This window comes from Tympanuchus pallidicinctus, unplaced genomic scaffold (genome assembly GCF_026119805.1).
Source record: "Tympanuchus pallidicinctus isolate F22 unplaced genomic scaffold, pur_lepc_1.0 scaffold3, whole genome shotgun sequence".
NCBI lineage: Eukaryota > Metazoa > Chordata > Aves > Galliformes > Phasianidae > Tympanuchus > Tympanuchus pallidicinctus.
Genome location: NW_026294747.1, coordinates 11,331,129 through 11,354,139, shown reverse-complemented (window position 1 = coordinate 11,354,139; position 23,011 = coordinate 11,331,129). Strand labels below are relative to the sequence as shown.

At 39.0% G+C, this 23,011-nt stretch overlaps 2 protein-coding genes across 8 annotated transcripts in view; one reads left to right on the top strand and one right to left on the bottom strand.

Annotated features, from left to right (window-relative positions):
* OTOG (otogelin) overlaps window positions 1-6,830 on the bottom strand; it is a 93,189-nt gene extending 86,359 nt beyond the window's left edge. For all 3 annotated transcript variants that reach the window (XM_052695212.1, XM_052695214.1, XM_052695213.1), the window contains exons 1-4: window positions 6,753-6,830; window positions 6,619-6,679; window positions 6,483-6,537; window positions 4,904-4,994 (exon numbers count right to left, since the gene is read on the bottom strand). In XM_052695212.1, the coding sequence (XP_052551172.1) occupies window positions 4,904-4,994; window positions 6,483-6,537; window positions 6,619-6,679; window positions 6,753-6,804 (259 nt within the window). In that variant the 5' untranslated portion in view covers window positions 6,805-6,830. The remainder of the gene's footprint in view (window positions 1-4,903; window positions 4,995-6,482; window positions 6,538-6,618; window positions 6,680-6,752) is intronic.
* Window positions 6,831-9,601: 2,771 nt separating this feature from the next.
* The window catches only part of USH1C (USH1 protein network component harmonin), a 44,707-nt gene continuing 31,297 nt past the window's right edge, over window positions 9,602-23,011 (top strand). For 4 of the 5 annotated variants that reach the window (XM_052694089.1, XM_052694088.1, XM_052694091.1 and 1 more), the window contains exons 1-6: window positions 9,602-9,718; window positions 13,284-13,351; window positions 14,858-15,001; window positions 15,518-15,656; window positions 22,335-22,443; window positions 22,543-22,567. In XM_052694089.1, coding sequence (XP_052550049.1) covers window positions 9,683-9,718; window positions 13,284-13,351; window positions 14,858-15,001; window positions 15,518-15,656; window positions 22,335-22,443; window positions 22,543-22,567 — 521 coding nt within the window. In that variant the 5' untranslated portion in view covers window positions 9,602-9,682. Of the gene's footprint in view, window positions 9,719-11,704; window positions 11,849-13,283; window positions 13,352-14,857; window positions 15,002-15,517; window positions 15,657-22,334; window positions 22,444-22,542; window positions 22,568-23,011 lie in introns of those variants that run through there. The other variant, XM_052694090.1, reaches the window with a different exon arrangement.

Below are 23,011 nucleotides of genomic sequence, written 5' to 3'. Positions count from 1 at the left end.
ATATCAAAAGTAGATTCTAAACTGTTTTATGGAATGGTTGGAATGTTTTTCCACAAACTAATTGTTTAATTCCATAAAGCTAACAAATGCATCCAAACAGGTCAAGAGTTGAACACTGACAACCTACTGCTGCTGAACAGATGCTGAATTCCTCACTCCAGTAAGACCAATGCAACTTTTCTTTCCTTTCTAGAATCTCATTTTATTGATGTATTATCAATAGAAATTTTCTAATCAACGTATTTTAAGAGCAAAGACTTAGTTTGCTTTACCTGCATTAGAGAACATTAAAGGAACCAGGAAGCCATACTTAAAAGCTTTGAACTCACTAAATTTGAAAGATAGCATCCTGTGAAAAAATAACCAAACTTCTAACAAGGATCAGAAACAGTATTTTTGACAAGAACATCCAACATTTTAACAAAACATTACAAACTCCAGCTTCATTCTAATCTCCTAAATTAGCTTGTGCAAGTTTGTCAGTACACTGTTGGTGTTTCCTATGGCGATTTTTACTTGCAGAAACTGCTGAGCTGGAATGCTTCCCCTGCCTGGCCAGCTTGAGCAAGTTCATGCACTAATGCAAGCACCATGTAGAAAGGTCCCTACTGAGCCACCTCATTTACATCCTCACAGTGACCAATCTTGTCACTAATACAATAACCTTATCCCTCTTGTCAAGAAGGGCAGAATAGCTCTTTCATCTTGAGTGTTGTGAGACCTGTGTAATCAGAGCTCAGGTCTCTGTTCTTGGCTTCTCTAAGACTATACCCTCTTGCCTGTCAAGCTACAATAATCTGCAATTAGACTGCAAGTCATGTTCCTCTTTGCTGTAGACAAAGTTGCTCCCTTTTGATGTTTCAGGTTGAACGATTCCCCTTTAAGCATGGCTCAGGTAACCTGCCTGAAGCTGCATTTATTTCAATTGTGGACATAGTCAGCTGATCTGTCAGCAGCAAGCTCATAGTCAGTAGCTGGGAAACAAGCTGCTTGCTTCCTTTTAGAAAGAAATCAACTCCCAGTTAGAAGTCAGTTAATTCAGTTTGAAAAGTGTTTTCTTCTTTACGAAGTCCTCTTTTATTTCCACAAATGTGATTCTAAGTCAACACGATAAACTGAGCTGTTGTGTCTGCTCATATCCCTTTTTACATTACTGCAGGGCATCTTTCCACAGCATGGAAAATTTGTGTGCAAAGCCAAAGTAATTTTTCATTAGGTAATCAGAAGAATATAGAGTTAATTCCAATTACATTCAATGATCTTACTACAACAGTGTAGGCTCCTTTAATCAGGAACTCAGAACATCTATTTCTGTTCAATTAACATTGAAAAAATTCCTCAGCTAACAAGAATAGACATCCCATAATAAAGGGTTAACATAGATCTCTGTCACGAAAGAAATATATGCACTCTACCCTTACACTCTGCAGGTCACCCTGATAACATAACCATCATCATCACAAAGCCAAGTGTCAGAAACTCCTTTATTAAAGAAGGTGAAGATTTAGAACCATCTTACAGAGAAAGTCTGAGTTCTCTGCTCCTCTTATTCTCTCATTAAGCCTAAACATCTCTTAACTACGAAAGAGGCTGCATTCCAACCCGGTATGGACTAGTATGTTAATTAAGATCACTACAGCTCTTTAGACACCATAACCCAGTCTGTTTGTACTTTGTTGTAAAGATTTCCTGACAATCAATGTCCAAGAGTCAGAGGTGGCTGTTTTTGTTCTGAATAGAGATGCTTGAACAACATCATGCAGACTTGACAAAAGGATGTTATAAAATCCATTTTGAAATACCCTGTAATCCCATCCAACTCTGGCTGGCTTCTCAAGTGTTCAACACCTGGGCTCTGACTATAAATCTTGCTGATTTTGTATGGCAACTGGTCAAAGAAATCTTGCATCTTTGTCAAAATAAACGTACTTCAGAATATCACAACATTTTGTATTCAGTTAGAGAATCAGTATGGCAATAAGGCATAACAAACTACATAGCATCTAAGGTATGAACCTATTCTGTTGTTAGCCAAGTACAAGTTTGGGTTCCCTCACCCAAAGTTTGTTCAAATTTGTTCACATACTTAGCAGAAGAAAAAAGTACAGCTTTAATAACTCATATGATATGAAGTCCATCAGAAGAAAGCAGGATACAGGCATTAAAGGACAGCAGTCCTCCTGCACCACAAAGAGCTGAATGCAAAGGAAGCCATTATCTTAATCTCACACAAAAGTTAAAATAATAAGCCAAGGAGACACTCAAAAGTTCAAACAATGTAAAAGCAAACATTCAAGAGTTTCAAGTTTCATCTAAGCTATTAAAAAGTTTCAAGCAAATGTAGACAATCAACCTGAAAATTATCAAAGCACTAAAAAGATTCTTTACTTCAAAAGCAGCAAATTTTATTCTGAAATGGAAAAGTAAAATGAAAGAAAACCATGGCATTTTGAAATCAGGCTTTGCAAGAAGCATCAACCAGGCTACTTTCATTTCACAAGAGTAGGAAGAATGCTTAGAATATTAGACTATATAGAATATAATATATAGAATATTAACTGTTAATATCCTCAAAAGTTTGCTTTTATTAAGAGCATAATTTCCACTGCATACTTTCCCCCAAGAGTGCTTTCAGATATCACTTTAACTATGGGAGAACTAACACAACTACTATTTGCATTATCTTTTAACCTTCAGCATAATAATAGTCTTCCAAAGAATCTGTTAGTAATGGCACAAGTCTACTGAAACAGTCTTCAGCAGGCTGCAATGCAACCTTTACACGAGGACAAAGACCTCATTACTTCAGGATGCAAAACTTTTTCCTGAGATGAATGAGATGTTATTTTTTAACACCTCACTCACAGCATTCTAGTTAACTGCAGATTTTCTGCTATCCACCATCATGACACATACACTGTAAGCATCTAACAGAATCTACATAAATCTCCAACGTGGCCTCCTTCAGCATTTCAACACAGAAGTGTTTAAAGTATTTAACTTGTTAGGAATTTTCAGCAATAGTTTGGAAGTTACTTCCAGAAAATATTAGTTTTGGTCACTTCAAGTTCTTAACATGCTGACCAGTTGTTTTTGTTTGGTTGGTTTTTTGGTTGGTTTTGTTTGTACATTTTGAGGTGTGTGTGCATCTGCCTGTGTGTGTTTTGTTCGGTTGAGTTTCTTAGTTCATAGTATAGAATTAAAAACAGATGTGCAGAAGGTAGCTGTAGCTTAAAGAGCTACGGACAGTTAACTGCTGTCAATTGTGATTTGTGATTAACTGCAATCAATTATTGTGATTAATATCTAAAACCAAAACCTATATTCCCCAGTGACAAGAAACTAAGCCAACAATTCACCTCTTGATACTTACCTATAACTTTTGCTGTTGTTGTTCCATTGACTTAAGACACTATATTACTTCCTAAACTGCACATACTTGAGTAATAGAACACAATAGTGAAGACACTTACTGCACATATCATATAAAGAGTTCATATCAAACATGTTTGGTTTTATCTATGCAGACATTTGTAGGAAGAAAAATACTACTGTAACAATGAACGACTGCAACAGTCAGTGTGAAATATGTCTGTGATAGTCAGTTTTGAAAAACATCTCCAACACAAGACAGCTCTAAACTAGGAGAAAGAAGTTGATAGCTTCCTTTTCTGGCTTAAAAAAATAATAATGAAAGGGTTTGAGTATGTTATATATCCCCAGATTGGCGCAAAGTGAAACCTACGGACAGAACAACAGTAACTTGCATCTCCCTCCAGATAGAGAGGGTTGAAAAAAAACTTCAAGTGTTTAGAAAATCTAAACTCTTTCAGAAAATAGGGTTTTCTTTTGCTTTGTTTTGCTTTGTTTTTCATATGTGCCTATCACAAACAGGCAACAATGGATTCTATTTCCCACAGGGGGTTCACTGGGATTTTAGAAGGACACTTCTGAGTCTAGATATTGAACTCGCTACACAGAGGAGAAAAATATTCCACCTGCAAATATAGATAGTGATTTTTTTTAAAGCATGTCTCCAACAACTTTATATTGCTAAAGCAAGGACATCAAAAATAGAAAGCTTTTATGAAATGTTTGACCAGTAGAAATGCATTATAGAGAAAGAAAACAGTCCTACCAGTACCCGAAGGAAAGCTGTGGAGGGACTTTATATAAGGGCAATTAGTGATGACAGCACAAGGGGAAATGACTTTAAACTGGAGGAGGATAGATTTAGACTAGATATTAGGAAGAAATTCTTTACTGTGAGGGTGATGAGATACTGGAACAGGTTGCCCAGAGAAGTTGTGAACGACCCCTCCCTGGAGGCATTCAAGACCATGCTAAGTGGCCTATAGCAGGGATTTGGATAGATGGTCCTACAGCTCCCTGCCAACCAAAACCTTTTTATGATTCTAGGAGGTTCATTCTATAGCATTTACAGAGGGCAATGAAACAATTATTTGTCATAACTACACCCTCTTTTAAAAGCTCAGACATGATGCGTTAGCTTGAAACACTTTCATTCTCCACTCTAGATTTCTTCTCTGCTTTAGTACTAGGCCTACTCTGAAGTGATTGATCTCATGATCTTTCTGCAATATTTCCATTCAAGTAGGACCATGACTCTTAACCCTTTCAGTCGCTTTCTCTGAAGCAGAACACAAAATTCATTTGTGCCATTAAAAAAATTCACTTAGCAACAAACACAGTGAACTAAATTCTGCATTACAATCACAGCAGTAATAAATTTTCTCAGCATAATTTTTAGCACCAACTTACATGTTAATTATTATTATTAACAGGTTTGTATTATTCAACTTTTTTCCTTCATAGCAATAATTAAATTGTGCAGAATATCAGAGACAAACGAAGTTATTTCCATGTAAAAAGTTCAACTTACTGGATGGTCCACATTTCATACTGTGAAGTCTTCTGTTCTGAGGCAACGATACTGCAGTAGCTGAAGCATTATGAACTGTCATTCCAGACTCCTTTAAGGAAGAAGAAAGCTATTTAAGCTGCTAAAGCCAAGAGTGGCAAAAACTCTTCCCAATCTCTCCACAAATTTACCAATTTTATAAACCTCACTCTTCATATTTAATTTACTGAAAATTTACCAAAAAACCATTACTGCATATTAAAATGTATAATTACTCCCATGACTCCAGTAAGCTACTATCAGTAGGCACAGGATAGGCAAAATAGGCACAAAGAGAGCAAATAGATTTTCAGCCTGTTAACTAAAATACCCAAAACTCACATCTGCATACTTTCTTGTGTACCCTATCCTATACTCCTATCCTCCCCATCAACTCTTAACTGCCTCTAGACTATCATGTAATTCACAGAATAACAATTAGCTACAGCTTAGAATAATTAGCATGACTATGTTAAAAACACATCCCTTATCTTCACAATAACCTACCTTTGTTCTACCATAGCCTGCATCCAAGGCAACTAACATGTTTCTCAAGTCAATGTAGACATTTCTATCCTCAGAAGCCTAAAACTTGTCATCATAAGTTTCTCCCTTATTATAAATGCATTTACTTTCATTTATATAGCTTATTTACTACAGTAAAACAAACACTATAGCCATTCCTATTTCAAGTCTTCATCTATTCCACCGTGGAATTTTGAAGATTGAAGAACTGCAGCTGCATCATTACAGTGGTTATATAAGTAGCTACTATGCCACTGAAATAAAGTACAGATTTCATCAAAGTAAATTCAATAATAAACATGTTACTCAGTAAAATAGGATAACATATTATCTACCTCTTATTGTGCACAAAGCGATAGAAATAGCAATAAACATGCCCAAATCCCACCAGGAACACCAACAGCAGCATCTATGGGGTTTTAGCTAAGGATGCAATCATACCTATCATGTTTATTTGGTTTTCTCAGTCCTGTGAAGGTTTCTATAAAGTATTTGTAAAACAGCAAGTGCTTTCCATGCCCTACATATCTATTGACACATCTGACTGAAAACTGACATTAAGAGCTATGTCTCCGTGAACATAAACCCTGCAGAGAGTGTAAGAACAACCTTAGCATTGCTGTATCTCTTTCTTTTAAGACAGCTTATTAAAAGAGAGAACATGTAAAAATGGTTTGTTCTACCTCATATTCTTGATTAAGAAAAGAAACGCATGTATTTTTTTCCCATTTCTCCTGCACATATTTCTTACAGAAGAAGTATTAATAGCCCCGGAAGCCACCACAGAAGGAAATGAAGCTTATTCCTGTATAGTGACCCCCTGGGGGGAGCCTCAGTCCCCAAGCACCTGGTGTTACCCGTGCCTAAAACCGTGACCCCACAGTAGCCCTGCCTCATACCTCCACCAGACAGGCAGGACGAGGCATCACCTCGTGTCACGAAGGACCCACCGCTGCCCCATTCACGCTTCGTAAGACACCACCCCATGGTCCAAAGGGCTGAGCGCAGACCCCCCACTCTCTCCCGCTCTTCCTACCTGCATGGCCGCACCAAGGCCGTCCTCTCTCCAAGGTCCCGCGGCGCTGCTTGGGCTGCGGGCAGAACACGGCAGGGTTTGGTCGGCTCGGGCAGCCCATCTCTCAGGAGCCCCGCTCCACCCCGGCTGCTCTTACCTGTGGATGGGGAAGCCGTCACCAGCGGGAGTCTTCGCGCTGGCACCTCGTGGAGACCAAGCTGCAAAGCAAAAGCACCGGGTTAACGGCAGTCAGACCGCGCTATACTACGCTAACCCGAGTTAGGAGCTCACCCGGCGGCAGCCCGGCGCACAGCAGCGCCCCGAGGAGCAGCCTGGCCTCCATACGGACGGGCAGTGATGTCCTGAGAAACAACAGCCCCTCACACCGACCGCTACTTAAGCTCACTCCGCCCTCCCAGGCGCAGCGGCCGGGGGGTATAAGTGGCCTCCCGCCCTTCGCCCCGGCCCTTCCCCGAGCCACCACCCCTCATCGTGCAGCCCTGCATCTGCTACAAGTGAGGGGCACGCGCAGCGCCTCCGCTGCCCGCATTTCCTGTACAGCGATGGGGTTGCGTATCTGAGCTCTATGCTATAACGCCCATGCTGCTGGGTCTTGCCCTACTGCTGCTGGCTACGCACGGCTCCCGACACCGGCTGCTGGCACAGCGGTTGTCAGTGCCTTGTGAGCTGAAGGCTCGAGGCTGCTTGCTGGAGTGACCGACAGAACTCTGTTAACCACAGCAGACGTGCTGGTGCAGAATGCGGTGTGCAGCTGATGTTTAGTGATTTTTTCTGCAGCTTCTCACAGCTGCACACTCAGTCTTGAATTTAGAGCTTTCTTTTCTTTTCTTTTCTGCTCTTTCTACCTTCCCTACCCTCTTTTTTTTCCCCCTTTCCCCTCTTTCTCCCTGTTGCCTTTTTTTTAATTATTATTATTTTCTGTGCTTTTCCCTCTCCCATCTGCTGCTGCGTTTCCCCCAGTCATTTTGCAGGTGCACATATCCTATGACAGCAGCTTTAGAAACTGCCCACACCGGGTGAGAAACTGCCTTGAATGAAAAGGGGCCTTCTCTGCCTGCTTTGGGAAGTCTGTTAACAGAAAGTCATTAAAAAGGTCTCTTTTCTGCCTTTGTAATTTGTCCCTGAGGATTGTATTTCTTGTTGCAACAAGTGTTTCATTTCTAATGAAATGATGGAAAACCAGCGATGTTTTCACCGAGGATTCTGTTCTCTCCTGTAAAAGTTAGAGGAAGAATGTGTATGAGAGATGAAAAGAGGAGACAGAAAAGATCCTTTTCTAAATAACCTCAAACAGAGTTTTGCAGTTGTTTTCTGCCCACGGCGCAGAGCCCTGCTCCTCTGGGCACACCACACACCTGGCTTTGGTGTGCTTTCTCTGTTCCTGACCGTGTTAATGGAAGTGGAGAGAGTTCATCAAAAGCATGTTTGTGCAACAAAAGTGCAAAAAACATTGCAAAAAAATGTTTGAGCAACAAACATTTTAATTCATTTCTTTGCTTTGCAAATGGGCTTGACCATTTTATTCATCTTTCCTTAATGCCACATGTAAAAATAATAACTGGAATGAGCTTAAAGCTGATCTAGGCATAATTTGATTTCCCAACATGAAAGATTTCATTACCAAAACTAATAAGCAGTCAAAATTATACCATCTTTTAATCTGGCCTATTTGAAGTAATGAATGATTCAGAACCATGTCACAAATTTTCTGATTATTAAGCTCACTGTTTGAAGCAGGGATTTTACAGAAATTATTCTTTCATCAGCTGAAAGTTAGAGTTAAAAAGTCAATTTCTTTCTAATACACATAATCTCAGCTGACAAAAGATCCATTTCTGTGAAGTCCTCTTGTAGTGATTGACAGACATCACTGACATAGAGTTCAATGTAAAACTGAAGGACGCGTACAAAGTAAGGAATGTCCTTTAAAGTTGTGCATCTCCTTCCTACTGTTGGCAAATACAAAACAATTTTATTTTACTTACGCAGGGATGAAATTATTTCACAATGTGTAAAATGCTCCGTTAGAACAACTTTTCAGCATGGTGTGGTATTGCAGCTTACCGTGGGCAGAAGACAAGTGATTTGTCTATTTGTTGTGCTACTAAGAGAAGTTTGTTTTCTGAAAGCTCTCTGTGTTTGTACACAGGTTGGCAGTGCATTCCTCCTTCTTGTTCCTGACACCTATGTGCAAAGCAGGCAGCGGACCTACCACTGAAATGTGCCTACACAGCAAAAAGGGGCAGGAGCAATTTCCAAGGGAGCTGGTGTCACTTAACACAGATAATGTATTTGTTATATGGTTTGTATTTGGCTGCTTGGATTTTTTAATTTTTTTTATCATGCCTTTCTATACATCCCGACAGGTTCCCACAGTCAGGGGAGCTTCCAGTGCTTAAGTAACATTCCCTACGGAGCTAGGGAGGTAAAGCTCATTCTGCTGTGAGGCTCAAGGACATGGGGCAGCTGCTCCCCTGCACTTCTGCTAGCCTTCATTGTAGAAGTCTTTATTATCAGCTACTAGATCAGGGAAGGTAGGAGGAGCAGGAGCCCAGGACAAAATGACCTACAAGAGATTAGTGTGAAAGAGCTTCCCTTTCAGGTGCTTTGAGCTTGATTCCTATCCAGTCACTCATTGTAGGCGCTTCATGCTACCGATGTAAGCAGTGGTGTTTACTTTCATAGGAAAGCCTGTTGGCAATGAAGTCAGACTTGAACACCCAACTACGGTACAACACAATCACACAGCTTACCTAAATATATATTAGATATATTTCAGTAGAATAATTCACTGAAACAAATTCGCCTTCCACCGGGTGTTAGCATGCTATACATTTTATATCTTGCAGTTTGTGTATAAAGCAGAGCTAGAGGCACACCTGCCAACCAGGACCAGGGAGAAGGCTGGGCGTCAGCTCCTGCTGCGTGAGAGCAGGCTGTAAATTCATCCCGCAGCCAACAGGTCGGTGCGAGCTGAGGGAACAGCCTGCAGAAAGGGGTGACTTTTTTTCTCTTATCTCCTGTTGTCTTTCTTTCGATTTGCCCTTAAGCAGCCATCCCGTCGGTTCGCACTCAGGTACCCGCTTACAGCGGCTGGTACCGACAGCCGGGACTGCTGGAGGCGGTGGCGGGCGCACCTCCCACCCCGCCGGGGCGCGGCCTCGAAGGCGCAGCCGCTCCGCGCAGCGTAGCAGCGCAGCATGGAGCGCCGGGTCGCCCGCGAGTTCCGGCACAAGGTAGGGAAAGCTCGGGGCACGGCTGCTCACCTCGGGATGGGGGAAACGAAGCGAAGCGCCGCGCTGGGGCACGGCTCTGGGCTGTGCGCCGCCCGTGGGTCGGGTGACAGGAGTGGCAGGGTGAGCCTGCTGTGAGAGGGTCCCTGAAGTGGGAGGGAGGAGAAAAACAAACAATCAAACCGCGAACAAGTAAGCGAACAAACAAAACCACCACCAGCAAAAACCATTCTTTGAAGCATGAGCGTTGATACAGTGGGTGTTGTATTATTTTAATAAAATCATATCGAAAGTGTAGCGCCCAGCGTGGTTTGTGGAAGGCAAAGGTGCAGGTGTTGAAGTCCAGGCCCACGGTTCTGCAGGCAGCTTCTGTGCAGGAGTTCAGTTCCTCCTTAATGCTTGGGAGTGCAATTGTGTGTGTGCAGCCATGTGCAAAGGCGCTTGATGCATGGAGCGGCTCCCTCTGCCTGGCACATCTTGTATCATGTACCATCAAGTAAGCCTTTGGCAGAGATCGAAAGCGCATGACTGGAATAAGCGCAAAAGGAAACGAGGAGAAAAGTGATTTACATGTTTAGGATTTTGTTTTTCATAACAGTGAGTGCTGGCTTTGTTTGTTTGCTTTCCTCGGATGAGGAGTTTCTTTGAGATAACTCCTGAAAAGAGAAGAAGTGTTTTGTAGAAATATCATCTGGTAATGAAGTTGTTAACAAGGAAATGTTAGAATGAAGTAGAGGGGCTGTAAAAAAAAAAAAACAAAAACAAACCAAAACAAAACAAAAAAACAACGAAATGAATTCCAAAGACTTTGAGAACCTGGATACTGAATAATGATGGCTGCAGCTGTGCAGCAAGTACTTTCAGTTTTGATATCTATTACTGTGTAACCCAGCAGTGGGTTGTGCAAGGTATCTGTAAGGGCTCAGGTTGCTAGGCGGATGGCTGCCATTCTGAACTTTAAACCCTCTTCCACCTCTTCCCTTTAACTGCTGCTGCAATTATTCATAAACTACCCCAGTCCCACCCCGATCGAGTAAGAAAGGCTTATTGTCAGCATGTGTTGGTGCAAGTACGTAGGGTTCATGCCTAAGTGAAAGTTCTTCCTCTGAGTAAGACGATACTGGAACACTTCTTTAGGTTGGTTTGTATAATCATGCTGAAGTGGCCTCTGTGGGGATTTCGATGTCTTGACTGTTTTTTTTCCTTGGTCAAAACGAGGAAAATGACCAGTTATCTACCACTCAGATATTTGTCTCTTTCGTTTCATTTTTTGTCCTCAGTAATTTCAATCAATTCTCCCCACTGATGAAGCACTAATACAAGTTATATACGTAAACCTATTGGCCCGCTTTTCAGTTTTCCTTATTAGCTTTCCAAGGCCTCAAAACTCACATGGAGCTTGATATTGTTCTGCAAAAGCTGACTGACACGCTGCTGCTGCAACAGCCCCATCACTGTAGTACGAACCTGTTTCACACCAAAAAGTGCTTATTTTAAACAGTAAAAATGTATTTTCACTTTATTAAGGCTCCTGAGAACTGATTTACTTTTAAGTTGATTCTGCAGTGTTTTAAAAGGGCAGCAGATGTTACACAGTTCGCTTTGCAGTCTTGTGTTTCAAGTTAAATGGTGCCGTATATTGAAGCTCATTCCGGAAACTGAATCAGTAAATCCATTTCTAAATACTCACTTCTACCTGCAGAATCTTTCTCTATATCAGTTTTCTGATGAAAAGCATGCTTGAAGGCAAAGCTCGTAACAATTTTACAGATAGTAAAAGAAATTAGTAGACATGATTAGTCAGCAGCAGCCAGCTCTGTGTTTTGTGATTGCCAACAGCAAAACATTTCTTCAGCTAGTGAGAGAACTTTGTGGTAACTACTTTCTTCAAGTTGGTCTGCTCTTACAGTTAAGAGAGTTTACATCAGTTGCACTTTCTGTTTTAATCTCAGGTGTTACCTCTTTTCGGATAGATGTCTGTTGAATGCTTCTTTGTTTTTTATAAAGCTGCTAGTATGCTGTGAGTCTTGTGATAGCACTGCTTTGACAGAACACAATAAAAAAACATGGAGAAGTTGGAAGTTGCAAAAATCTGTTGCACTGAAGAAAGATTAGAAGTATATCTTTGACAAGGTTAGTAGGTACAGACATGTCTTGGCCATGGTTGGTGTCTTTGTAGACAAGTTTACCTTGTCCATGCATGTATACATGTGTAACACTGAGTATGAGATGCTCTACGCTCATCGTGCAAAGTAACTTTTCATGTGTGAAAATAAACTTTGTCTATTGTCTCTCCGACACAGAAATACATTGGGTGAACTCTTAGAATCTTTTAATGTCTGTTAATTTCCAAAAGGGACAGTGGAGTTGAACCAGAAGCTATGGTCCTGGAGCACAAATCAACAGATGTTTTATAGGAGTTTCATATAAGAAAAACAAGTAGAATGGACGCTTCTTGGCTTGAAAGCTGTGGAATCACCTATCCCATGCCTTCAAAATTAACTTTTATTGAAAAAAAGAGATACTAGAATATTTCACTTGTCCAAGTTATGTCACCGTTGATTTCCTCTTTTCTTAAACGTGGAGGCATGATCTTTAACAGATTTATGAAGCTGGAGTCAGCTGATAGAAGTTATTGATGGCCCTAGGTAAATTGCTAAAAGGGACAAATGGAATGTGAAGCATGTATTTAGTTTAGAATATAATATAAAGCATTGCAAACTTAGAAAGCAAGGGCCTTTGTTTAGCTATGCAAATTGGTCCTCAGTCTACACCTCACAGTAATATTAGCCTTTAGGTCAAATGTAAATTCTTTTCTTAAATATTGAGCTTGTCTAAATGTGAAGCTGCTGCGCTGTGACCTCTTACTGGAAGGTCTCACCAGCATCACAGAGTGTAAGTTGAATTCCTCATATAAGAATTCTATTTGTTGTTGTTGATATATTTATATCTATATATATCTTTATTTTCCTGTAAGCATTTGAGAACAGGCACTGTAATGTGACACTGGTTTAACTAAACGTACTATTACAGGGGGAGGAAAGAATAACTGGCAAGTTCTACCAGTTAAGAACTGTAGCTGAGAGGAAAGGTAGTGCAGCTGTTTACGTAATGTTACAAATGAGGTACTGCCTGAAATCAGTGGATTGGAACCACAGAACATAGATTGTAATTATCTCAGAGGAATGTTTTTATCTGTGACAGCATGTGCTATATTAACGAATGGCCAAAAAGGTTTCTGAAAACATTTATTCAACAGTACAGCGATTATCAGGTAAGACTGATATTCTGTTATTTTAGAGGTATTGCACGGCCAAGAGGACTTCAATATTTACTATTTTGTCCAATTGCTGCAATAATAAATTAAAAGAAGTCTTGTCAATTTCATTTTTTGAAGGATACTTTGTTAGAAAAACTTCTTATTTATATATTTTTTTTATTTAGAAAAAATAAAAACCCATTCCCTGCTAAAGTCTTTGATCTGTGACGTAAGAATTTGTTGAAGATTTGTACATATGACGTTTGTGGCTGTTTAATCAGATCTACAGTAACGTCCTTGGCTTTTTAGGTTAATCTGCTAATTGACAATGAAGCGGAGAAGGATTACCTTTATGATGTGCTGCGGATGTACCACCAGTAAGTAGCTTTATATATGTTTGTGTAGAATACTGAGAATGTTTTGGGAGTCAAGACTTTAAGTGCTCTTTCAGGAAGTTACAGCAGAAGTAGTATTTTTTTGTGCTTTTTAATGAAATATTATGCTTCTACAATTTGGCCTGCAGACATTAAGGGGGCATTTCTTTGTCGCTCATAAAGTTATTTTGACGTAATGACTTGGCTGTTTTGGAAATGAATTTGGTTGATTAGGGGTGGACTGTGGGAGTGAAGCATCTGAATGATAGAACAGTTCTTCAGAGACAGGAAGAGAATGTTTATCAAATTAATTATTTCCCAGTGATGCTTATTTCTTTATAGCAGAGGTTTTTGTTGAGTAAAGATTTTTGCTTACTACTTAGGATAAGACTTACTTTCAACTGCTTTACCCAAAAGCTGAAAACTTAGGGTGGGACTCTGGCTTGTTTAACTCTGAGTTATTATGATATAATGGAAAGAAACTGTAAGGTGATAGGCTGGTCACTAGTTCTTTTGCTGAACTGATTTAAACCACAGTTTCTTTGGACCTGTGTCACTGCAGATGAGATCAGCATCTCATACATTGTTTCTCAAAGAGGATTAGAAAGTATTTTCCACTCATCATAGACGAGTGGCACTGATAGACATCGTTTCCATTCATACCTTAATAGCATCTAAGCTGAGTGAAATGCAGACGTTTCGATCAGATGTTTGTACGAAGCTATAGCTTTTGGTGTATTCAGCTGCATATCTGATTCAGTTTCACTCAGGTCTGCCTAATTGCTTCTCCTTTCATAAAGCCTGTTGTTTGGAAAGCAGGTTGAATCAGTATCTCTTAATTATTTAAAATCTTCTTCCAGTTATAGAACTAACAACGTGTATAGTATAACTGTTCCTCGGTTCCCAAAATGGCAATAGCTTAAGCAGAAATTCCATATCTCTATGAACATATATTGATGAAGTACCAATTTTTAAAAAACCCTTTATGGAGTATTCCAAGGAAAAATTACACGCAATCACTGTTGGACAAAACACATTTTTACATTTCTTCTTTGTGAAAAGCACTTCAAAATGAAAGCTGTGTAACATACATTCCTGGTTTGTATTTTCAGTGCAAATGCCTGGAAAATATCTTATGCCAGGAAATGTAAACTATAAGAAAGGGAACAGCTGGTACTACTATAGACTAAGTTTAAGTGGATGTTGTATAAGTTTTCTTTTAGGAGCTTTGTTTAATTACAGATCTCATTGATAGAAGTTATGTATGTGACCTTAAATGATAAAGACAATGGATAAGAGATGTCAGTCATTTTGAAGGAGGTATTCTTTCTGTTTGCTTATAGAAAGTTTACTTTTCCAGAGGTATTTTGGTTTGGTTAAATGAAGACTTGTATAAATAACTTTCTTAGTTGCAAGGACACACCAATATTGAAGCCACATCAACAGCAAGTTATTTAATAGTGCTTTGTGTTGATGACCCCTACCTCTTTTCTCGCTGTGTTTTTGTAGATCTATGAACCTTCCAGTGCTTGTGGGTGACCTAAAACTCGTAATTAATGAACCAAGCAGGCTGCCTCTGTTTGATGCTATCCGCCCACTTATTCCATTAAAACACCAGGTGGAGTACGATCAGCTTACCCCCAAAAGATCAAGGTAAGAGAAATGCAGAACAATGTAGCTAACTCCAGATAAATACAAACAAGAAATATTGACTGAGTTTTAAGACAGCAAGTATTTTACTTGGAGTTTATCTATGCAGAGCTGGGCACACAGGCGCTTTTAAACTTTGCTTTGTTTTGTAGAAAAACTTGAACTACCTGAAACTTTTTGCAAAGTAGCTTAATCTAGTAAAAGTAGGGTGTGGGAGTCCAAAAACAATGCTTCTCTTTTGAAATAAACTTTTCTCATTTTTCCTGCATTTAATAGAAACAAAAAATCTTATTGCTCTAACACCCTAGGAGCACTGACAGCTTCAGTGATTGCAGTGATTTTTCTTACGGGAACTACTTTGTGGTTTTAATAAATAGACATCCATCGAAGTTTTAGTCAACTTGTTCTTTTTTCATATCTGAATGCTCTAAGAGGAAAATAATACATAGCTTTCATATGAAATGCTGTTACTAGGAAATGTTATGCAGCTGGGCAGTTAGGTATCTTATCCTGTTTCAGAAAACTGAAGGAAGTGAGATTGGATCGTTTGCACCCTGAAGGACTGGGAATAAGTGTGAGAGGTGGAGCGGAATTTAGCTGTGGCCTCTTTATTTCCCAGTTAGTTAAAGGAGGACAAGCAGACAATGTTGGACTGCAGGTAAGACAATTATATCCGTTGATACTGTGCTGTAAAAAGCTTTTCTGTGACGTTAGAGAAACAGGCATTAAGAATTGTTCTTTCATGTTCAGAAAAAGCTAAGTTGCTAGGTGATTTTTGTCTCTTCTAACAAAATATGTAAGATATGTACATTGATGTCACAGCAAATGCCACTGGTGAATGCAGTTATTCAAATTGTTCTCTTCATCAGTTTTATTTAATTGTAGATGATAAAACCTTCTTCATCTTAGGGCTGCGATCATTTTGGACGATAAAAGGTTTTTCTGGAGTTTATACTTTGTTACTTGCAATAATTAAATGTAAGCAGACAGAGAAGATTGTTCTAATTTTGCCAAATTCTCATTTTTCAGAATTTGGCAATTCCGTTTGGCAATAGAATTAGGACAGAGTATATAAATATTAAGAATGCTATTTCCATGTTGTGCTGATATAATTTATACACGGAGTTCAAATAAACACCTCATTACATAAATTGTATTGTGGTGGTGGCTTTTTTCCCAGTGAAAATGCAGAAAAGAAACATTCCCTATTTAGCCATTACAAGTATATTTTATACTGTATAGAGTTGCTTTTCCAATGATTGAACTCTAGGCATCTGAACTGTAACAGTGCTGGCAAAAAAAAAAAAAAGTATAGGAACACTTCTTTTTCCTAATTCAGTACTTCTCCGACTTGTACGTTTGAGGTTGTGTAGTTGTATGGGGTTTGTTTGTTTGTTTGTTTTGCTTTGTGGTGTTTTGTTGTTTTTTGTTTTTTGTATTTTTTGTATTTTTTGTTGTTGTTGGTTTTTTTTTAGTGTGTCATTCCTTCTTCATACATAGTGAAGAGAGAAATGAGCAGTTGCTGTGGCAGTTGTCTACATAAATCTTTCTGTAGCTGATAAGGAGTATTTGAAGGTCTGTTTCCGAGTAGAACAGTTGATAAGTCTGGCTAATTTCAATTTGTGGAGTGTGAATAGTTGTTGAAAGAGTTGACATTCAAGGTTTCTATTTAATACTAGTTCAAAATGTGTTAATCATCATACTTTGATACAGTGTTTAATTAAGTTATATTTTGTAGGTATGCTTCATTTTAACCCTTAATGATACGCCTGTTACGGTTAGAGTTCTGTATGGGAACTGTTGAGTCACGGCCTGAACCACTGATTGATCACCTGAGGCAAGGACTGGGTCAGCCCTGGGAGCACAGGTGAAGGCAATTCACCTGCTGACTGGAAGGGGTGGAGCCTGGCTGCACCTCTCCTGGACCCCATTTAAGGGCTGACTGCCACAGGGGAAGGGTCTCTTTCTGGAGATCCCTTCTTTGTAGAGTTTTCCACTGTGAGCCTATATCCTTAGATATGGGTGTGCATTTCTTCCTTGATTATCTCTTTCCCACCATGATAATCTTTCCAACTATGACACCTGTAAAGTACCATCCTAGCTGCATTGTACGTTTGCTGACTGTACAAGTTCCATGTTTGCATATTATATTGAGAACTTTCTAAAATGTACATGTTGTTCTCGTTTCCTTATACGCACGTCTGTACACGTTTCCTTATATCCACATGCTCTTTTGTGCATTTACAGCTATGTATGCCATTCACCAATTCAGAATCAACACTGAATAAGTCCTGTCTTTTGGCAGTGTTCTCTGAACATGACCAGCTTCCTGGACGCTCTTAGAAGTTCCCTTTTGGAACAAAACCTCAAATTCAGGGAACATACTCAAAAATTCTGAGTTTATCATTGAGAGGGTGGTATATCAGACACAGTTAACATAGGCTGTAATGTCAGTAGCCTGTTCCTAAGCATGGGAGGTACCTGTGGGTTATTCAGAAAGGGGCACCAATGCACTGATGTTCCTGGATTGTAGCAAGTTTGGTAGTGAGATTCCAGCTGCATCCTTCCTTCATTCCTGGGGGGGAAAAAAAAAAAAAAGAAAAAAAAAAAAAGACTAGTCATCTATGTTGCTTTTTTTAAAAAAAGTATCTCCTGGACAATGCCCAGCAGAAAAGGATTTAATGGCCACTGTCTTCAGCTGTCATGGTAGTACATTCATCTTAATGCTATCTTGCAGATCTGATCCTCATTTGTTTCAGGCTAATGTTTGGACATGACAAATAGTGATGGTGAATGGGATTGCACAGGAGGACCTTTGGGCTGCTCTTACAAGTTGTACTGCAACTTAGAAGCTTAGCTAGAGTTTAGCAGACGTAACAGGGACAACAAGCACAGAATATCCTTCAGACTATGAATTTGTTAGGGTTAGATTATATATATTAACAGCTGGTGCATCACAGCTAAAGTAACTGCCTGATTTCCGTTCCCTGATACATGCTGTTAAAGATCGCCTTCAGGTGCCTTCATAATAGGTGGCACTGGGCACTTTCTAAAGCCATCTGAGTGGCAGGAGTTGACAGGCAGCCCATTGTTCTAAATTGCTGTCTCACAGTAAAGCCAACTGCTACTGAAATTTCATCCACTTGTTTTATTTGACTAAATCTCTACACATTTTCTAACCAGAAAATGCCGTCTGAGAAAGATATAATGATCTTCTTTATAACATCAGTCCATTATTGTGCTTAAAAAAAAAAAAAAAAACTAGTTAATTTTGCAAATTTTTCTCCTTGAAGTATTTTCCAAGCTACATGAAAATGGCAGAATAATCTGGATTTTTTTTCTAAGGCATTTGACCTTTTTTTTTTTTTTTAAGCTACATTTTCTCAAAAAAGGCGAGTGCTTAGTCCTTTCATGAAGAACTATTTTTTTTTCCTCTGCTTTCTCAGATATAAATATCTGTGAGGATTCTGTTGAATACAAAGAGATTAGATTGATATGAATGATGAAAGTAGAAGTAGTATACCAAATGAGAAGTTTGAAACAATGGTGTTATTGTGTAAAAGCCATTCAATTTCCTGGAAGCACTAAATATTGTATTTCTCATGTTAAAAGTTGAAAATAAAGGGTGTTTCACTTGGGGAAAAAGGTTTGCAGCTTGAGTTTTGAAAGTTTGATGTCTCCTTGTTTGTAGAGAAATAGGAATATACAGTGACATAAGAGTTAGTGTTCTACTCTGCTCAGTTGTGCAAACTTTTTTTTACTGCTTCTGAATGAGACATTTGGTATGGAATAATACTGGTAGAAAAGTAAGAAAGATATATGAAAAACAGGTACGAATTAACTATGTGGACACTTTTTTTTCCCTTTTTTTTTTCCCCAGAAAAAGCAATTCAAATGTTGTAACAAGAAGTGATGTGTTACATTCCTATGCTGTCTCCTGTAGTTTCAGCCTAGACTGGCATTGTTCTAAGGCATCATCAGTTTTCACTGACAATAATGGAGCTGTTTTTAGAACGAGTTAAGCATAGCAAGCTTCAGAAATGGAATGACAACATAGTGAAGATGAGTGGTGAAAATATCTACGTGGGAAAAATTCATTGCTCTATGGGAGGAGAAAAAACTCTCTTGGCTACATTTATAATTTTGCGTCTGTTAGGACAATGATGTAATGCTAACAGATACGGCTAGCTTACTTCAGAGTAACGCTTTTTCCTCAAAAGTAGATTCCTTTGTGTGTCACATCACTGCAATTGATCGCATTGAATTTGGCTATTTCCTGAAGAACAATTTACTTTTCTTAAGTTTGTCTTTTTGTTTTTATGTAGGCTCCATGGGCTGTTGTAGTTTCTTGGCTTAGAAGCGGGGAATAAAGGACAGATCTTGAACTGTTCTTAAAAATATTTAAAAGCAATAAACAATAAAAACCACCAACACAAGTGTGTAAGGTGAACTGAGCAGACAGAACAACTGAAGACAATAGTACATATTCGTGTTAATTATTTTACACAAACTTTTGGTATTTTTTAAAGTGTGTAATCCAGAGAGGCCAAAGGTAGGAAGGGATGAAGCTCTATAGGTTTTTTATTACTGAGGACTCAGCCGGCCTTCCTTTGAAAATTAGGGTCACTCACTCTCTTATTGTTTCCTAGCTTGAGCAGTAGAATCCTAAATACATTTGAAAGTCTTAATGATTTGTAGAGAATGTTAAGTCTCTGTGCACAAAGCCACAAGAGTCTGAGTTTAGTCACAGCTTGTTTTTTTCTTGGCAGTACAACCATTGCCAATGAGAAGCCTGGTCTTAAAAATGTTTTTCTTACAATGGATTTTCTGAAGTGTGGAGGGCAGTGAAACAGATCTAGATTATATTCTCTCTTAGTTTTTGGGGCAGGGAACTGTCTTAGAGTTTCACAGTGGATTTTCAGAGGAAAGGCAATAGCTGTCAGTTAAGAATGAGTGAATGGATGTGGCTTTGAACATTTGCAACAAGACAGTTAAGAGAAGTGTCTCTCGCATAAATAGAGCAATAAGAGGTGTGACACTACATTGCAGATGTGGTGTGCTTTTCTTTCTCAGATGCTCTGATTTTTATCATAGATTGTATGTTCAAAAGCCTTCAGTGCAGAGTTAACTCCCTTCTTTCTGAAGATCTTACTGGCTTAAATGAAAAAAGTTAAGCTCCAGGAGTGCTGAGAATTGCACGTGGGTCATTGCCCTGTCTGACGATTCCTAGGTAGTCCAGTGTTGACCACTCTGTTCATGAAAGAACAGGCCAGGCTGGATAAGGCCCTGGGCAGCTTGGACTGGTGGGTGGCAGCCTGCCCATTGCAGGATGTTGGAATTGGATGATCTTTAAGATCCCCTCCAGCCCAGGCTATTCTATAGTTACACGATTCTGATTGTATGATTTTGAGTGTCCAGCAGGTGGGGCAGCAGTTCCACCCGCTGTGGACTACGGTCATCATGTGCCTCTGCAAAATATTCTCTAATTCAGGAGTCGTAGATTGCTTTTTGTTTATTTTTTCCTCCTCCACTTTGGTGGTCTTTTGAAGTTATACTGTGTTAGCTAAACATATTGAAGTGCAGTGGAGTCTGTGCTTCAAGAGATATTTTGGCACGAGGGGGAGGTTTCGTATACTACTATGTATGTAGTATTTTGCATACTGCTATGCATCATATGACACTTCCCAGAAAAAGTAGAAAAGTTTGGGAAAGAATTGAAAAAGTAGACTGTGGGTTTTATTTTTCCTTTGTTCCACTTGAACAGAGCACAGTTGGAAAATATGATATTTATTCCATATGAATAAAGGTAGAGATGGTGGATGATGGCATGTCTAATATCCCATCAAACAAGTTGGTGTACAAGACACAAGCCATACTGAAGAATTCCTGCTTCCTGTTCGTTGTCTTCCTCTCCCATGAACGTGGCAAAGTAAATGGTAGGATTTAGATAGAGCTAAATAGAACTGATAGAGTGTGCAGAGCCACAGCAGGAATTTCTATCTGTCTCCATCTTTGCCTTAAAATTGTCAGCAAGGTACAAAGAAGCTACTCTTCAGTGGTCTGAACTGTGACTTCTTCACTTTTTAAAAGCCTTTTCAGGCACAGATACTCCCATCAAAATTGTATGATGGAAAAAACAGTGGAAACACTTCATGATTTAAACTAGCCGCAGTAGATCACTTTCTTGTTGTGACTAAGGTTGGTGGTGTTATCTTCTGTCCTAGAACAGTAAAGCTGGAAAGTCTCCATGGGGGAGACAAAGTTGTCAAATAATATGCATGGATGTGAATTAAAGGAGAGGAGGCCTTTTTAAATGAAAGCTTTGCAGTGGTGCAGTGTCGTTTTATCACTAAATAAACATGAGCTATTGATACAGCTAATTCTGGTTTCACTTGAGCTTTCTTCAGCTGAATTTGCCTTGGGAATAACCTTAGTTTTGTTCCTGCTGCAATTCAGGTTGCTTGTTCTTGGTCTGTTCTGTAGCTGATCGTGCTCTCTGTCGTCCATGTAGCCCAAATATGTATCGCATGCATGCAGAGTAGCCTTGGGAATAAAATAATAATTTGTCTTCCGTTTGGTGGGAGAGTTCTTGTATGGTTCTGTTCCAAGTGTCCCGCTTATTTTTTTTGTGTTTTACAACAACAGAGTTGGGGCAGTAGTGTGGCAGTACCATCTCCCCAGCCACAGTGTATGAAAAACAATGGGTTGCTGCTTTGAGACTCATGAAAGGATGTCAGATGAATAATGTACTCTTTTGTAACTAGTGTACATAATCCAAGAAGGTTTGAGCTACCGCAGCCCAGAATAAACTTCCATTATGCTAGTGTATGACTCTTATAGCCAATAAGATATTGCATCTGAAATTGAGCTAAATTCATTAAAATAACATAGTATTCTGAATCTAGAATCAGACAACTGGATAAGACCAAGTTTTATGTCCTAATGACCAAAATAGTTGAAAAGGTATCTCAAAGAACATGTGATAAAAACTAATTTAGCCTATTAAAACATAAAGAATCATCACTCAAAAATTGTTTGAACTGGAAAATGGACACCTGAACTTAAGATAAATTGTGAGGCAGAAGTCTGGCTCATCTTCATGCATTCCATTGTATATTATTTCTAAAACTGTTATTCTGGCCATTAATCTATGCTATTGGTTTTGAATATTAAGTTCAAGCAAGTACAAGTAAATTTCATCCAGTGTTTACCTGAAATCCCTAAAGTACTGAACAGAACATTATCAAACTCCTGCATTGTAATTATTGTCGATTACATCATTTCTTAGAAACTTTTACTTTAATTCACGTTTTCCTTTTATCTTTCATTTGTTTAGGTTGGGGATGAGATAGTTCGTATAAATGGATATTCCATCTCATCATGCACGCACGAGGAAGTCATAAACCTCATTCGCACAAAGAAAATAGTGTCCATAAAAGTGAGACGTAAGTGGCATCAAAAATCACCTCTGTTACTAAAGGTTGTTAATAGATAAGCAGCGACCAGTAGAAAATGTTACTTAACACAGCATTTCTCCTTTTCAGATGTTGGAATGATACCAGTCAAAAGGTAATAATACTTAATTTTCACACAGCCCTTTCAGTACTCAAGGTATCACTCTTGTTTATCTGTATGCTTGAAAATTTGTGCCATGCATCTCTATAGCTAGTTAAAATGGCTTGTCTAGTGTGTTATCTTGTTACACAGGTCTGACTTATTATATGGCTGCTTTCTTAAATGAACAAATTCTGATTTCTTTGTTAATAGTTGTTGCTTCCTGAAAATTTTATTCTCAACACATCTTGCTTAATAAGGAGCTTTACTACTTCTGCATGTATATGGCATTCAAGAATTGCTTTAGAGCTTAGAAAAAGATCAAACTATTGTCCTCATCCAATTTGTTGACAGTTTGACATTGTAAGTGGAACATCTGACAAATGTTGATGAAGTGTGCATCAGCATAGACATTTATATAAACTAAGTTTTTATGATTATTTTCCTTGCTATTCCTGG